Source organism: Triturus cristatus, chromosome 10 (assembly GCF_964204655.1).
Source record: "Triturus cristatus chromosome 10, aTriCri1.1, whole genome shotgun sequence".
Classification (NCBI taxonomy): domain Eukaryota; kingdom Metazoa; phylum Chordata; class Amphibia; order Caudata; family Salamandridae; genus Triturus; species Triturus cristatus.
The window spans coordinates 1026628913-1026646341 of NC_140593.1; the positions used below are offsets into that span (position 1 = coordinate 1026628913).

Sequence of the window (17429 nt, forward strand, 5' to 3'; positions counted from 1 at the left end):
GGAAGTGTCCTAAATCTATCTATTTCTAAACTGTAACATTGCTATTGACTTTTACGCATTACGCGTGAGTGTTTCCACTCTGCACACGAATCCCGTGGGCCTCCCACTCCCTAACTAACGCTAGTGTAGTGTAGCCCCAGCGATTCCCTAGGCCTAGGCCTATTCTATTTCCGTGACAGTGGTTCTTATACCACTTATTTAGTATATGGTTTGCGTGGCCCCTAGGGCCTAACTGTATTACTTACCTGTGTGACTTACTGTATGCATTAATAAGACTGTGTTGTACTTACCTCTAAACTCATAAAGAGTGCTGAGGGTTTGCTTAGAATAAATACACTTTATTTTATATATATATCTGTTGTGGTGTCCTTTCATTTGGTATTCAAGGGATTATATATGGTATCACAGCTGGCTTCACATGCCATTCAGAGTTTAGCCTAAGACTGCTCTTGTCCATGCTACCACTAGGATAGCTGGTCTATAAGGTTGACTTTACAACCAATCACCATAAGGGTATTTGGACTGATATAAGGTGTACACTATAACTAGTGACATCATACATCAGGCCAACTTCTCACATTGGTGAGCAGCGGTTGGGATCTGAGCTTGCTGTTGTAATACCATTGTAATCTTGAGATACTAAATTGAAAGATCACACAGATATTGTCTAGGTACATATAACATAGATTATTATACTTAAGTCCTACTGGACTTTGTAGTTGTAGGTTGAAGGGAATAACACACCCTGACTACAACTACTAGAAAGGTTTAGTAGATACAACTAGTGTAGGTAGGTGCACACACCACACCCTCACTAGATCATGCCTCTGGGAGGAGATCAAGTAGATGCTCTCTCAGGAGGGGCAGGTCTGCAGAAGACCCCCTCTAGGTATGATACCTTAACATTCCAGGAGATGAGACAATTGTGTACCTCCAGAGGAATAAAACAGGGTGCAAACCCTACCCTCCTTCAGTTAAGACAACTCCTAGAGGAGTATGATGCTCAGAGGGCATCACAGGAAGGTGCCCTAGGCGCAGAGGAGGGTCTACCCACCACAGAGGAGTCAGATGGGCCTTCAGATGGGGAGGTAGACAGCCAGAGCCAAGTAAGGAGACTTAGCCAGGCTAACTTAAGTTTACATGGGAGTTTGCATGGGGTCCCCCCATACAGACCCACAAGTAGACATTCACAGAGAAGCAGGAGGGACAGATCCCCTTCAAGGGAATCCATCCACTCCCATGTCTCTAACACCTCTAATGCTTCCTCTCACAGGGGAATGACTTCACCTGAGAGAAAGGAGCATGCAGCCAGAATGAGGGAGGCTAATCTGAGGATTCAGAGGGAAGAACTTGCCCTTGCCAAAGAGAAGCTTGCTCTGGCTAGAGAACAAAAGTTAAGTGGGTTAGAACCCACTGGTGGCAGCAACATTCCTAGAGATAGAGACAGGCACTATGATAATAGAAACCTGAGCAAGATTGTCCCTCCCTACAAGTGTGGGGATGACATCCACAAATGGATAACTGCTTTGGAGAGAGCTTGCAAAGTACAGCAGGTACCCCAAAGTCAGTGGGCAGCTATCTTGTGGCTCTCCTTCTCTGAGAAAGGAAGAGACAAGCTCCTCACAGTTAGTGATGAGGATGCAGATAATTACACTGTCCTGAAGAGTGCTCTGATTGATGGGTTTGGCCTAACCACTGAACAATACAGGTTGTTGTTCAGGGATACCCAGAAGACACAGACTCAGGACTGGACTGACTTTGTAGATTGTGCCACTAAGGCTCTGGAAGGCTGGCTATTGGGAAGTAAGGTTAAGGACTATACAGGATTGTATAATTTGATCATGAGAGAACAAATACTTAACAACTGTCAAAACCAGCTATTGCATCAACACCTGATTGATTCTGATCTGACTTCTCCCCAAGAATTGGGAAAGAAGGCAGATAGATGGGTCAGGACTAGAGTTAAGCAGAAAAACCAGAACCAGGGCGGTGATCAGAAAAAGGCAGACCAGAAGGGTAATGAGCAGAAACAAAAAGACCAGAAGTCTTCACCAGGCCCCCAAAAGGCTCAGGGGGAGGGTGGTTCCAAAAAGGATAAGAAGAAAGAAGGCCAAAAGAAACCATGGTGCAACTATTGTAAGTCTACCTCACATTGGTTTAGTGAGTGCACCAAAAAGGATAAGCCCCCAGCCACCATTGCCCCTAAGGCAACTGTACCCCCTAGTTCAGCTGTAAGTGGTGGTTCCCAGCAAAAGGGTGTAGTAGGGTTAACCCTGGGAACTGAGGAGGATTCTGGCCTAGTCAGAGTGCCTACTCAGGCTGTCCTGATCTGTGATGGGGACTTAGCTTTGTCCTCTACTGTAGGCCCCAGTAACCTGGGCAAGTACAGACAGACACCTTTTATCAACCAAAGAATGGCTCAGGCCTACAGGGACACTGGGGCTAGTGTCACAATGGTGACACCTGCTTTTGTGGACCCTGGACAGATCATACTAGGTGAGAATTACCTAGTGACCAACGCTAGCAATGCCACTACCTCCCATAGTGTGGCTATTGTTAACTTCTCCTGGGGAGGGGTAACTGGCCTCAAGAAAGTTGTTGTTAGTTCAGACCTTCCTGTAGAGTGTTTACTGGGCAATGATCTTGAAACTTCAGTTTGGTCTGAAGTGGAGTATAGGACCCATGCAGAAATGCTGGGGATAGATGCACATGTCCTTGCTGTGACCAGGTCACAGGCCAAAAAGTGCAACACTGAACAAGTGCTGGATCCTGAAACTATGGACCAGTCACACTCCAAGAGAAAGAGCAGTAGGGTTAAGGCTGTGCCTTCCCCCCTGCCTCAGGTGGTGGATCAGCCCTCCCAGGAGGATGATTCTGAGAGCCCTGAAGGAACTGTCCTAGAAGAACTTGAACCTGATCAGGTTGAGTTTCTTGGGACAGGGGGACCTTCCAGGGCAGATCTGAGGCAGGCTCAATTAGACTGCCCCTCTCTTGAACCCCTCAGACAGCTGGCTGCTGCTGAGGCTGCAGGGAATGCTCAAGGTACCCATAGAGTGTATTGGGATGAAGGGCTACTGTACTCAGAGGCTAGAGACCCCAAGCCTGGTGCATCCAGGAGGTTGGTCATACCACTGAAGTTCAGGGGCTTCCTTCTAACCTTGGCCCATGATATTCCCCTTGCAGGACATTTAGGCCAGAACAAGACTTGGGACAGGCTTGTCCCTCACTTTCACTGGCCCCATATGTCAGAAGATACTAAGGAGTTTTGTCGCTCCTGTGTCACCTGCCAAGCCAGTGGCAAATCAGGTGGCACCACAAAGGCCCCCCTCATACCACTACCTGTGGTGGGGGTCCCCTTTGAAAGAGTGGGCATAGATATTGTAGGACCAATGGACCCACAAACAGCATCTGGGCACAGATTCATACTGGTGATAGTGGACCATGCCACCAGGTACCCAGAAGCAATTCCCCTGAGGACCACAACAGCTCCTGTTGTGGCAAGGGCCCTGCTTGGAGTATTCTCCAGAGTGGGCTTTCCAAAGGAGGTCATTTCTGACAGAGGTGCCAACTTTATGTCAGGATACTTGACTGCAATGTGGAAGGAGTGTGGTGTTAACTATAAGTTCACCACACCCTATCACCCACAGTGCAATGGGCTTGTTGAGAGATTCAACAAGACCCTAAAGGGAATGATAAAAGGATTACCAGACAAGCTTAGGCGAAGATGGGACATCCTTTTACCCTGCCTTCTGTTTGCTTACAGAGAGGTCCCACAAAAGGGGGTTGGCTACAGCCCTTTTGAGCTTTTGTTTGGGCATCCTGTAAGAGGACCCCTGTGTTTGGTGAAGGAAGGATGGGAGAGACCTCTCAGACAACCCAAACTAGACATAGTGGATTATGTACTTGGTCTCCGCTCCAGGATGGCAGAGTATATGAAGAAGGCTTCTAAAAACCTTGAGGCAAGCCAAGAACTCCAAAAAGCTTGGCATGACCAAAAGGCTGTACTGACTGTTTACCAGCCAGGACAGAAAGTGTGGGTGTTGGAGCCAGTGGCCCCAGCAGCACTCCAAGACAAATGGTCTGGACCCCACACTATTGTTGAGAAAAAGGGAGAAGTCACCTACTTGGTGGACCTTGGGACTCCCAGAAGCCCCCACAGGGTGCTTCATGTCAACAGATTGAAGGCATATGTTGACAGGGCAGACATGGGGCTACTCATGGCTACAGATGAGGGGCAGGAGGAAGAGAGTGACCCTCTCCCAGACCTGTTGACTCAGAACCCTGATGATGGCTCAGTTGATGGTGTGGTCTTTTCTGACAGCCTCACTGTCCATCAGCAACAGGACTGCAGACAAGTTCTGCAGGCCTACAGACATATGTTCTCTCTGACCCCAAGTCAGACAAGCTGGTGCACCCATGAGGTGGACACTGGTGACAGTCTGCCTGTGAAGAGTAAAATCTACAGGCAACCTGACCATGTCAGGGACTGCATAAAAGTTGAGGTACAAAAGATGTTGGAGCTGGGAGTCATTGAACCTTCAGAGAGCCCTTGGGCTAGTCCTGTAGTCCTTGTGCCAAAACCTCACACCCAAGATGGTAAGAGAGAGATGAGGTTTTGCGTGGATTACAGAGGTCTCAATGCTGTCACTAGGACAGATGCCCACCCAATACCTAGGGCAGATGAGCTCATTGACAGACTGGCAGCTGCTAAGTTTTTGAGCACATTTGACCTAACAGCAGGCTACTGGCAAATCAGACTAGCTGAGAGTGCAAAGGCCAAAACTGCTTTCTCGACCCCAGGAGGACATTATCAATTTGTGGTAATGCCCTTTGGTTTGAAGAATGCACCTGCCACTTTCCAAAGGCTGGTGAATCAAGTCCTTACTGGGTTGGATGATTATTGTGCAGCTTATCTTGATGATATTGCTGTCTTTAGCTCCACCTGGGAGGATCACCTGGTCCACCTGAGGAATGTTTTAGAGGCCCTGCAAAAGGCAGGCCTCACTATCAAGGCCACTAAGTGCCAGATAGGGCAGAGCAAGGTTGTATACCTGGGCCACCTAGTTGGTGGGGGTCAGGTTCAACCACTGGAGAGCAAGATCCAGACCATAAAGGACTGGGCTCCTCCAACTACCCAGACTCAGGTCAGAGCTTTCTTGGGCCTGTCTGGGTACTACAGAAAGTTTGTTAAGAACTATGGGTCCATAGTGACACCACTTAATGACTTGACCTCCAAGAAGATGCCAAAGAAAGTTCAGTGGACAGCAAGCTGTCAAAAAGCATTTGATGACCTGAAGCAGGCCATGTGCAGTGCACCTATTCTGAAAAGTCCAGACTACTCCAAAGAGTTCATTGTCCAGACAGATGCTTCTGAGTTAGGTGTGGGAGCTGTTCTTTCACAACTGAATGTAGATGGTCAAGACCAGCCCATTGCTTTTATAAGTAGAAGGCTGACCCCTAGAGAGAAACGTTGGTCAGCTATTGAGAGGGAGGCCTTTGCTGTGGTTTGGGCCCTGAAGAAGCTGAGGCCATACTTGTTTGGCACTCTCTTCAAGATTCAGACAGACCATAAGCCCCTCTTGTGGCTAAATCAGATGAAGGGTGAAAATCCCAAACTTCTTAGGTGGTCCATTTCCCTACAGGGGATGGACTTCACAGTGGAACATAGACCTGGGACTGACCATGCCAATGCAGATGGACTCTCCAGATATTTCCACTTAGAACATGAAGACTCAACTGGTCAAGGTTAGTTTAATGTCCCTAAGTTTGGGGGGGGGTTGTGTAGGAGAGTAGGGTCTGCTTTCTATGTTCACCCCCACTTTTTGCTTTTGCTTTACTGGTTTACGACTTAGATGTGGCTGTGGGCCTGCTAATCAGACCCACAGCCCTGCTGTTCTCTCTCTAAATTACTACTATGTACTTTAGGTGCATAACCCATTTGGATAGGATCACCTTATTGGCCCCTGTACAGTGTACCCTAGGTACCCAGGGCATAGGTGTACCCTAGGCCTACCAGGGGCTGCAGCATGTATTGTGCCACCCCTGGCCTGGCCTTCCATTTTGACACAACTGGCTGATCACTCAGCTGGGGCAAGGTCGTGTAATCACCCCTTGCTTAGGTGTAGTATTCCTATACCTAACTTACATATAGACACATGTGTACCTATCAGTCACTCCTATGGCAGGCCTTGACAATCCTGGAGGCAGAGTGCTTGGTACCATGTGAGATGGTGCTCTAGCATGAGCTGAGCCTGTCTGCAGCTTTCGGAACCATGTCCTTATAGCTGTTCTATGATATAGCCTACCATATACTCTTAAAGTGCCTTATAATCTTAGACGGTTATGGTAACTATGGTTTGGCTTTATCAAAGCATGTCGTGTAAGGTGTCTAACACTCGGGAATAATACCCCCATGCCATTTCTGGACATGAGAATATTATTCCCCCCTTCTAGAGGGAAAGACATGTTAAAATCATACTTCAACTGTTAGCCTCTGACCAAAGCCTCAGCATCACAAAATGGATGCTGCTGCCACGACACAAGTCTGACCTCCTGCTGCTGGGAGGGATCCCAGCCAGGGAGGCCTGGACAATAGGTTTCCTGCTTGGGGAGGTGCTAGCACCTCCCCAGACAGCCTTTAGTGTATTGGGGCAGGGTGGGCTGAAAGGAATGAGACATGCCTGGGGCACACAAGGTGTTCCTTGCATAGTCCAGTTCAAACCGGCGCTGGGGCACTCCAGCCCCAGCTCTGGCGCGAAACTGGACAAAGGGAAGTGGGTGTAACCACCCCCTCCCAGGTCCCACCCATAAGGCGTGACCTAGCAGGTATCCCAGCCCCCCAGATTAGTATAAGAGTGGGAGTTGGGCCTCAAGACTTTAGATTATCCTGAACCTGCAAAACTGAACAGAAACTCTGGACCTTCGACATTCGACGAAAGAAGAAGACTGAAGAATCTCCCTTGTAGCCAAGGAGTGGCTACCCTGTGCAAACAGGCACCATCAAGTGACTACCCTTTGCTTTGTGAAACGTTCGACGAGGAACCGACTGCAGAGCCCGACCAGAGCCTTGATTTCCAGACTTCTCCGACCCTCATCCACATCTGCAGCAGAGCTGAGATCCGTGGAGGCGACGAGCGACGTGGGACCGGCTACCTGGGAAAAGTGGCTAGTAACTTACAGCGCAGCTTCTGAGGTACCCTCGAAGTTGTGCACCGGGGATTGAGAAGCCCCAACCCCAAGCACCATCTGCACCGAAGACCAGCCCCCCACACTCCACGAGTCCTGCGTGGGGCCCTTCAGCATTTTCCTGCTTGCCGCGTCTGTCCGGTTGCTTGCCCGCTGGCTAGTGGCCTTTGTGACGACGCTCCCTAAAATCTTCTGCGCTGGTTTGGCTCCCCCTGACTGGCTCCCGCTTCTCTGCAAAGAAGAAGCACCCCAGACCTTCCTGGTCTGCACCAGAAGCAAGTCCCTTGTTCTTCGTGGGTTCCGCTTGCCAAGGCTTGGTGAGTCCTAGTCCAACTTCGACGCCGCCGACAGCAAGAGCCTTCGTGGGACAGCTCGCCTCCTGGTCCTGGTCGTCCTCGACGCTTCCTGGTCCTCCTGGCTCCAGCGACAAGCTTCACCTTCACCTGCAACTCTTCACGACATCGCCTGGTTCCTTCCTGGTTCCACGTGGTCACTGGCTAGTGACCTTGACTCTGTCCCTTCTGCTTGCAGGTTTCTTCTCTTCGTGATCCCAGCCTTGGGATCCACCGGACACTCTCCCCTGACTGCCTGTCAGCATCTTTCTTCAGGCATCCATAGGAGTCGACGACGAAAACGACGCATCTTCACCCCTATGCACCCGCAGCCTGTGGGCTAGGTAACTTGGGTACTCCGGTGCTCATCAGGATAGTGACTATCCTAGTGTCTAGTTTTCAAGTCTCAACTTCCTAGCTACTCCGGAAGTGTCCTAAATCTATCTATTTCTAAACTGTAACATTGCTATTGACTTTTACGCATTACGCGTGAGTGTTTCCACTCTGCACACGAATCCCGTGGGCCTCCCACTCCCTAACTAACGCTAGTGTAGTGTAGCCCCAGCGATTCCCTAGGCCTAGGCCTATTCTATTTCCGTGACAGTGGTTCTTATACCACTTATTTAGTATATGGTTTGCGTGGCCCCTAGGGCCTAACTGTATTACTTACCTGTGTGACTTACTGTATGCATTAATAAGACTGTGTTGTACTTACCTCTAAACTCATAAAGAGTGCTGAGGGTTTGCTTAGAATAAATACACTTTATTTTATATATATATCTGTTGTGGTGTCCTTTCATTTGGTATTCAAGGGATTATATATGGTATCACAGCTGGCTTCACATGCCATTCAGAGTTTAGCCTAAGACTGCTCTTGTCCATGCTACCACTAGGATAGCTGGTCTATAAGGTTGACTTTACAACCAATCACCATAAGGGTATTTGGACTGATATAAGGTGTACACTATAACTAGTGACATCATACATCAGGCCAACTTCTCACAAGCAGGTCCACCGAAGCCTCATCCGAGGACTCCGGGACCCCGATGACGCGCACGTTGTTGCGCCTGGACCGGCTCTCGAAGTCCTCCAGCCGGCGGGCGGCGAGGTCACTCTCGGCCCTCAGCTTCCGGACCTCGTTCTGCAGATCCGCAACCTCATCAGTGAGGCCCGTGGTCTTGTGGTCCAGGTCCTTAACGCGTTCGTTTGTCTTGCCCAGGTCCGAGCGGATCAAGTTGACATCCACCAGGATGGCATCCACCTTATGCGCCAGGGCCTCGAATTGCCTCCCCATCGAGGTCTGCATCCCATCAAGCGCGCCCATGACATCCTGCAGGGAGAGCTCCGGTGTCCCAGGCGAGTCCTCCTTCTGGGCATCCGGCGCCTGGCTCGATCCACTCGGCGATGTCTTCAGGAGGGCGTAGCGGTCCATACTGTTGACTTGGGAATACGTTCCCCGCCTGGTGGACTTAGTCTTCAGCCGATCACCTTCTGCCTTGCCCGACATAATGGACTCCAGGCAGTCCAATGCAGTGAAGACCGTCCCCTCTCAGAGAGAGGTATAAAGAGTGAGCAGGTCCGCCTTGTTCTGCCAAAGTAGCCCACCGAGCGTCCCCGGGGTTATAAAGCCACCCAGAGCACTACAGTGTCCGGGCAGACAAAGGAAACGAAACCGAAAGTGAAAGAGCGAGGGCCTCCGTCCGGCAGTTCACACCTCACCAGGCCGTTGTTGATCAACTAGGAGTCGGGCATCCTGCCAACTCTAGCCCCTGGCATCTCCGGGAGTTAGGCCGCAATCTTTCGCCAGTCATAAGTCCGGTTCCCGATGGGCGATCCGACCGCAGGCAGCATCAATCGCCTCCCTGGCAACTCAGCAACACGGTGCCATGCATACCATCAGGATTGGAGACAGGATAGTCGACGGAGGGCGCGAGGGTCTCGGGAGCTCTAAGCTCACGCGGCCATCTTGGTCAAGCGCTAGGCTCCTCCCTTGGTGTAGTCAATTATTGTTTGATTGTTGAAGGTGAGAAAATTCAAATACCTTAGAACTCAATTACTCAAACCAGGCCTGAGCTGAAAATTAGTTCAAAAGCACTTAGGAAGTTGTTAAATGCTCTTTCTACTGGCGTACCATTTCCGTTATCCAGGCTTAGACGCTGAAGGTTAAAATCCCCTGTGATGATCATATCCATGAGGGCATGTTCGTATAGCAATTCCTCTCAAATGGCAATAATATGTTTTGTTGTCTCCAGCTTCGAGGTGCCATTGCTATTGAGATATACATTGATGATTAAAAGTTCCTTTCTGGATTTGCCATCAAATAACCCATTTATCACGATACACTGTAGCATATCCAGTGGTTTCCTAACCTCTTTGATGGAAACTTCTATTGCGTGTTTTACATATAATGCAAGGCTGCCCGAGGGCTTGTCGTGGGAGTGTAATTTTCTAGCTGGTATGGATGTGCTTGAAAAGCCTTGTAAGTGTATTTCCATAGTTGCCCAGGTTTTCTCAATGCAGAGAATGTCACACTCCTGAATCTTTTCCAGTTTCCATTTTAGAATTGCTGTTTAATGTAGTTGTGATTCCTGCCACGTTCCATGTTATAAGCTTGAGACTATGTTTTTTTGTTCTCTTTGAGGTGTCTTCACCATTGTTTCTTAGTGTAATTGCTGTTTTTGCCCTTTTTTGTGTCTTTGGGCTAAGGAGTAATTATTGTAGTGGCCTTGCGGGTCTGGATCCTGTGCTAGCCTTTGTCTGCTGTGTTACCTTCACTTACTTTTCTCCCAATTTGGCCTTCTTTTTCACTATATTCTATTATAAAATTGTGGAAGCAGGGAGAAAATTCTTAGTGATGGGTCCCCCATTTCCTTGTTGTTTGGGGCAACCGCCCTCTTGGATATTGAGCATGCGCCGGTATTTTTCGTCGCCTGGCTCCTGGACCACAATGCCCCATTTTTCAAAGCTGTTCTTTTCCTGCAGGCCAAATGAGCATGGGCAGTTGTCTTCCATATTGTGATCGTGTTTCTGTGGTGCACCACTGCTTATTCTTCTCAAAGTGGATGCTGAGGAAGTCTTTACTCGTTATATGTGCCAACGAGGGGATGTGTTGAAACAGTTTCAAGATATTTGCCCTGTTAAGAGTGTCTTTCCTTCCTTGTGACGTGGCCTCAGCTTCTGTGAGGCCACTGTGTAGGCCTGGAGATCAAATTCTTTATTTGCAAAGAGTTGTTTGACCCTATTTTCCGTCTGGATGCCATTCGTTTGGTGGCTCGACAGTCCGTTGCTTGCCAAGTCACTATTTGTCTCCACTGGCCTGGTGGTCATTCTTCTTGTTTCATTTAGCTCTTCCTCCGTCGCCTGACAGACTACATCTGTGCCCAGAGCTCTTACTTGTCTCATGGTCCCTCTGGTCGCCTCTTGCATGGGCCTGCGATCTTGTTCCAGGCCCCTTCTTGCCGCCACTTCAGCTAGCCTGAGCTCTTTTCTTTCTGGGTTTTGAGCGGGGGCTTGAACCGCACTCTCTCTGTCTTCCTCGATGGTCATTGATTCGTGGTCTCTTGTGACTCTCTATGGGGCCGTCTTTTGTTTTAAAAAACCGGGAAGAATTTTGTGCTGGAGGGATCTTCTTTCTTGACTGGTTTTTTTCAGTCTTGTGATACTGCCCCCAGCTCCTTTGTGCCTGGGTTTGCCTCAGCTTTTTTTGCCTTTTCTTTAGTTGTTTTTTCCCTCATCTTGACAAAGGTTTATTGTCCTTATTTGTGGAGCTTGTGTTGTTAGTGCTCCCAGTCTTGTTGCCCTCTGAGGTCATACCCATCCGCCAGAGTCGGTTGTTGTTATTAATGGTATTGGGGCTACTGGTTCTATTTACCCAGCTATATTTGTGTTGCAGTCACTCTGTAGGATGGTGGCAGTTACTTAGACCTCAGCTGAGCTTGCTTCTTTCCTCGGGCTCCTTGGTCTTGTTTGAATTTCATGTGCCTTATTTCTTGTGGCCATTACATATATTTTAGTGTTTGTTTCTGAGTTTATTTTGAGTCAATTTTTTTAATTCAAGTTTTTCAGATCTGTGATCAAGGTTGTCAATGTTATGAGCTTTTCCACAATACCTCTACAGTGGCTGTCCTTTATGATGACTAATTTTTCCAGGTTTTCCAGCTTGTTGATTATATTTGCAGTGGCCAAGGCTATAGTTTGCAAGGTGTCCATTTGGACCTCAAATTTGTGTGACTGCCTGTTGAGGGCGTTGGTGGCTGCTGCAAATGTGTCGTTGATCGAAGACAACAGGTTGTCTTGATCTTTGAGCAGGTCCTGGCTTGTCTCTTTGCCCTCCTCCTGATAATTTCCGGGTGGCGTGTCTATTGTAACCCTCCTGTAGCTATTCCTCATATAACCATGCCGTGGATCTGCCTCTGCTCGAGTCCTCCCATACCCTTGAGGACTGTGCGCTGGTTTGAATGGCTTCAATTGGTTCAATATTATCACTTGCTACGTTGGCTGCTTTACTCCATGTTTCTGTCGCGCGTGCCCCATCGCCTGTCTGTTGTAATGACCTGGAGCACGACGTCTTTAAAGGCAGCTCACTGAATAGATCACGCTCCATGAAAAGCATTACTAATAAACCTTAACTAAGTTCTTTCACACTGGTGTCATACACACTTGCCTGTGGGCATGGGCAAATGATAGAGGCACCTCTTTTGTTGGTGTTGTCCGTAATGTATATTTCATATGTTGGGACTTCAGCTATGCATTCGCCGTCAGCGCCCTGGTGGCTGGCAGCCTGGCTAGCCTCTAGACCCCTTTCGGTCATGAAGGATGTATCCCTCCTTGTCTAGGGCGTCTGTTGATAACTGCTTGTCGTTGGTGCATTGTCATTATCGTTGTCATTGTCGTTACAATTGTCCCAAAGCGTGGCGTTGGACGTTGAGCCCACTCTCCTCTAGTAGTCTTCCAAGTTTGTTGGACCCCTTGGTTCCCCTCGTGTGCTCCTTTGGGCAATCCCTCTATGCTGCCTTCTGTTTCCCCCTTTTTCCATGCTTACCACTCTAATCTGCAGGAAGACTCTGTGGGTGATTTCCCAGTCTGCTACGAAGCACGTGGCTTTGGCTTGTCTGCGGTTGCTCCCCTGGACCTCTCTTGCTGGCCCTGATGCTATCTTCTGGGGGATTTCAAGGTACCTGTTAGGGTAGGTCATTGGGCTCCTTTTTTTAGGTATTTTCTACAGACCGGTTTAGCTGTCAGTGGCCTGACTAATTGTTTCCAGTACACACACAGTGGGCTTTGGGTCAACACCCTACTTATGAGTGATTGAGTTTATTGTCTCTCTCAGTTGTCTCCTCCTGATTTCAATATTGTTTTCCCTATTCTTGTATTTGTCCCAGCCAGGAACATTTCAGTCTCACAGTGTTCTAATCGGTTGACTTGTATTCTTACACTGCTGATGTTGTTGCATGTAGGGAACTACTTTTTTCTTTCCTTCTATGCCCTCAGTGGCAGACCATGGGTTTTCATGCTCTCGCCCTCTTGTGCTGCTTCCTTCTTGACTTTGCCCCTGCCCCTTTGCACTCCATGCTGCCCACATGTCCCTGCTTATGTGTTGCCTCCTCTCCACATCCTTCATGTTTTTTTCAAAATGTCAGGGTTCAGCTAGAAACCAGGTGTGAGTCAGTAGTATACTGGGGCAGAGTCAACAAAACACTACAAAATATGACTGACTGGTGGTCCCACGTACATTCACGTACATACATGTGAGCAGAGCTAAAACATGCTCTGCCAGTGTGCTACGTGTATCTCCATTCATTCAACTATGAAACAACAGCCAAAGGCCTCTTCCTGCCTCTCAGTTGTTCTAGACAACCACCCTTCCTTCTTTCCTTTGAATTACAAGGGAAGTGTGCATGTCTGCTATTTATGCTGTGCCTTTTCTGCATTTAAGCTAGGTCTACCTCTCCCCATGATGTAATAGTTGTCTTTATGTGAGTGCAAACTGCTGTTGCTGATGCACATACTTCTTCTCTTCTCTGTGTGTGATGAAGGCTTGCCCTGCTGCTGTCCATGCTGTACCAGTGTGTTAGAGAAGCTTTTTGTACCTATTGGAACTAAAGATAAGTTCATGTACCCCGAATGTTAGTAATATAAACAACCTTCTGTAGATTCTATTATATATAAGAGAGATATTCATGACATTGATTTCTGTGTATATATATTTTTAATTAAAAAGCAGGCTTCCTTGGAGTCGTCACCAGGTCTGCATTTGGAGCAAGGACAGTCTCATTTGGCTCTGACAGATCTGACCAGTTTGACAGACCAGCATGTTGCAGAACCACTCTCACATCTTCCTACATCAAAAATATGTAAGAACCATAAATGTATATTGTATTTTATAACCAATTTTTTCTTCTCATTTATTTTCCATGTCTATCTATCTATCTATCTATCTATCTATCTATCTATCTATCTATCTATCTATCTATCTATCTATCTATCTATCTATCTATCTATCTATCTATCTATCTGATATTTTATTACTTGCTGTTTTGTCTTCTACACATGTATTCAGTACACATATCCTGAGCTCCTGAGGCTTGAGCCGGGAGCAAGGGATAACGCCAGTTATTGGTATTATTTTATAGCTATTTTCGCGATATCACAGCTCTTTTAAAAACAATAAAAACAAAATCTTTTTTAACCTTACTTTTTAACTAAGGCGCAGGGTTTTACCTCTCTATTGTTTTAAACTTACCTGCATCAGCGTGTGGTGTTCTTTGGGCGGTGGGAGTGACTGGGTTCCGTGTGCCGGCTTCCCCGAGACGGTCGGAGCAGCTCCGCCATCTTGGACAGGGGGGAAGTCGACGCTACAGTTGCCCGGCCAGATCCTCCCACACGGACATAAATGACCACATTGCCGCGACCGCGCAGCGGACGCGCCGCTGGCGCGCCGAAGGCCCCGTGGATTCTACTACACCGATTACCATCGTATATTCACGGGATGATCTTTTTGCTCTGGCCCCTACCACTACCTGCCCGGCATCTGCCTGGCTTCCCCACGAGCAGTCTTTTCATTGTAAGTCCTGCCCGCTAGAACTGTTCTTAGCACAGCAGACTTCGTGCCCCTCCGGGCCCCAACAATTCAAATTTTTGAGCCTGAACTGTCGCTCTCTGGTAAAACATCATGCCTAGGTCCTTGACCTTCTAACTGACGAGTCCCCAGACGCACTTTTTCTCACAGAGACCTGGCTAAACCAGGATGTCGTAGCAATACCCTGGTTGGCTCTCCCGCCTGGTTACATACTGAAATCTGTGAACAGGGAGGTGGGAAGAGGGGGAGGAGTGGCTATGATAGTCAAGGAAGTGTATCGAACTAGCTTGGAGAGTGAACCCATAATGGGTTGTGAATGTGCTCTATTTAAAATCAGTCTAACACACAACTTTTCCTGGATTGGTCTCTTGATTTATAGACCCCCTGGGTCAGCTACCAGCTTTAGGGAAGACCTACTAAATAAAGTAGGCCACCTCGCCAGTAAATCAGCCAATTTCACCATTCTGGGTGATCTCAATCTCCATTTTGAGAGCACCGACCAGGCTGATATTGGCAGTTTCTTGGCTGACCTGGAAGCCTTTCAATTAAAGCAGCATGTGCTCGAAGCCACTCATGTAGCCGGTCATGTTTTGGACCCTGTCATCTCTAATCTCCCTCAAATCACAATGCGCTCCCCCATTCCTCAGGCGTGGACCGACCATTTTTTGGTCTCCTTTTCTTTAATATCTCCCAATAAAGCTATGCCCAGCTGCCCTTTGATGACCCTAAAACACGCCTGGCATAGGTTTAACCCAGAGATTCTCTCTGTTTGGTTATCCAGCCATTTACCACAGCTACCCATGTGCGCAGATGCAGCGAACCAGTGTTACCAGGACTGGTTGACGGCAGGCCTAGACACCTATATCCCTGCGAAATGGGGAAGGAAAGGACGTGGACCATCTAACCCGTGGTTTAACGAAGCCCTCTCCTTGGCCAAAAAGGGTTGCAAAAGGCTGGAACGTGTTTGGAGGCGCACATATGACAGGTCTGCCAAACTGGAATACCAATTAGCTCTTAAGTTATACCATAAAGAGATCCGCAGAGCCCGGGCTGACTTTGTGGCCAGCAAAATTCTGGGGAGCACCAATCTAGCTAAAACTATTTTTTCCCTACTGGGTGAAATGAAGAACTCCGGTGGTAAAGGGGGTTCTCCAATCACCTCAAATAATCAATATAATGAACTAGCCACATACTTTATTAATAAAGTGGAACTGATTTATCAGGGACTCCCACAAGCAGTACCCTTGTCTGCAGAGGTGGATTCAGTTGAGAGCGTGAATACGGACGGTCATAGTCTGGGGGTATTTCCTCCCATCACATCGCTGGAGTTTGCGGCCCTATGTACAAAAATTAAATCGGGTTCTCCAGCTGACCCAGTGACTCCCACCCGTTTCCATCAGCTTTATTCCTCTATCTCAGAGTTGTGCCTGGACGTGGTCAATCTGTCATTGTCTACGGCATCAGTTCCACGAGCCTGGAAACACGCCAAAGTCGTCCCCCTATTAAAAAAACCCTCCTTAGCCACATCGGATCCAGGCAATTTTCGCCCCATCTCGCAATTACCTTTCCTGTCCAAAGTTACAGAGGCGCATGTTAACTCCATCCTAGCTGGCTATGTTGAGCAACACGCCTTATTCGACCCCACCCAACATGGTTTTCGACCGCGGCATAGCACCGAATCTGCGCTCCTGGCTGTATCAGAAACGATTAAAAGATATTTAGATGTAGGCGATTCAGCGGCCTTGATCCTATTGGATCTAAGTGCCGCGTTCGATACGGTATCTCACAAAATACTTTTAAAACGCCTACAGGACATCGGGGTTAGGGACTCGGCCTTGGCCTGGATCACATCATTTTTATCGGAGAGATCCTTTCAGGTCTTGGCACCCCCTACTCCTCACAAAAATGTGCACTTCACCAAGGAGTTCCACAAGGCTCTATACTGAGCCCGCTCTTATTCAACCTCTACGTCAGCCCTTTGGCGGCGCTGGCTAAGGGAAGGGGACTGTCACTGGTATGCGCCGACGATACTCAATTGATGATAAGTTTCTCCAAGAAAAGCCCGACCAACTTAACTAACTTTAGGGACGATTTGTCGGCTATCTCTGACTGGATGGCAGCAAACTACCTTCAACTAAATTCCGGGAAATCCGAAATTCTGCTTTTCGGAAAGGATAGGGAGCTATGGACGGATTTCTATTGGCCGGACCGTCTGAAGCCCGCCCCAATCCCTAGGGACTCTGTAAAAAACCTTGGGATATGGTTTGACCGAGGTCTGACCTTCGAAAAACAAACCAAGGCCGTTGCCGGCGTCTGCTTTGGCCTCTTACGAGGTCTCAAGCCACTCCTTGGGTTTTTCCCTCCCCCAGTGCGGCAGACTATTATTCAAGCATCAGTTCTCGCTAGACTCGATTACGGAAACTGCCTTTACCTGGGAGCCACACGGGCTAGTGTTAACCGCCTTCAGAGGGTCGAGAACGCCGCGGCACGGATCCTGGTTTCACTACCTAAGTACTGTTCGGTTGCCCAATTGCTCCCTAAACTTCACTGGCTACCAGTGTGTAAGAGGATTCAATTTAAGGCACTGTGTATCTCTCACAGGATTCTTGCAAAGCAGGCCCCGTCGGGCCTTCTAGATTTATTGGAGGCATACATACCAGAGCGCTCTTTGCGCTCCGCTGAACAGGCCCTGGTCTGCGTCCCCCGAGTGTGGCGAGCCAGAGCCGGGGGGCGCTCGTTTCGACACTTGGCGGCCAAATTGTGGAACTCTCTCCCGTTATCAGTCAGAGTTATTCCTAGTCATCTAGCGTTCCGGAAGGCCCTGAAGACATGGC

At 48.4% G+C, this 17429-nt stretch overlaps 1 protein-coding gene across 3 annotated transcripts in view; it reads left to right on the forward strand.

Annotated features, from left to right (window-relative positions):
- IQCK (IQ motif containing K) overlaps positions 1-17429 on the forward strand; it is a 513956-nt gene that overhangs the window by 74549 nt on the left and 421978 nt on the right. For 2 of the 3 annotated variants that reach the window (XM_085629065.1, XM_085629067.1), the window contains exon 5: positions 13738-13870. In XM_085629065.1, the coding sequence (XP_085485191.1) occupies positions 13738-13870 (133 nt within the window). The remainder of the gene's footprint in view (positions 1-13737; positions 13871-17429) is intronic. The other variant, XM_085629066.1, reaches the window with a different exon arrangement.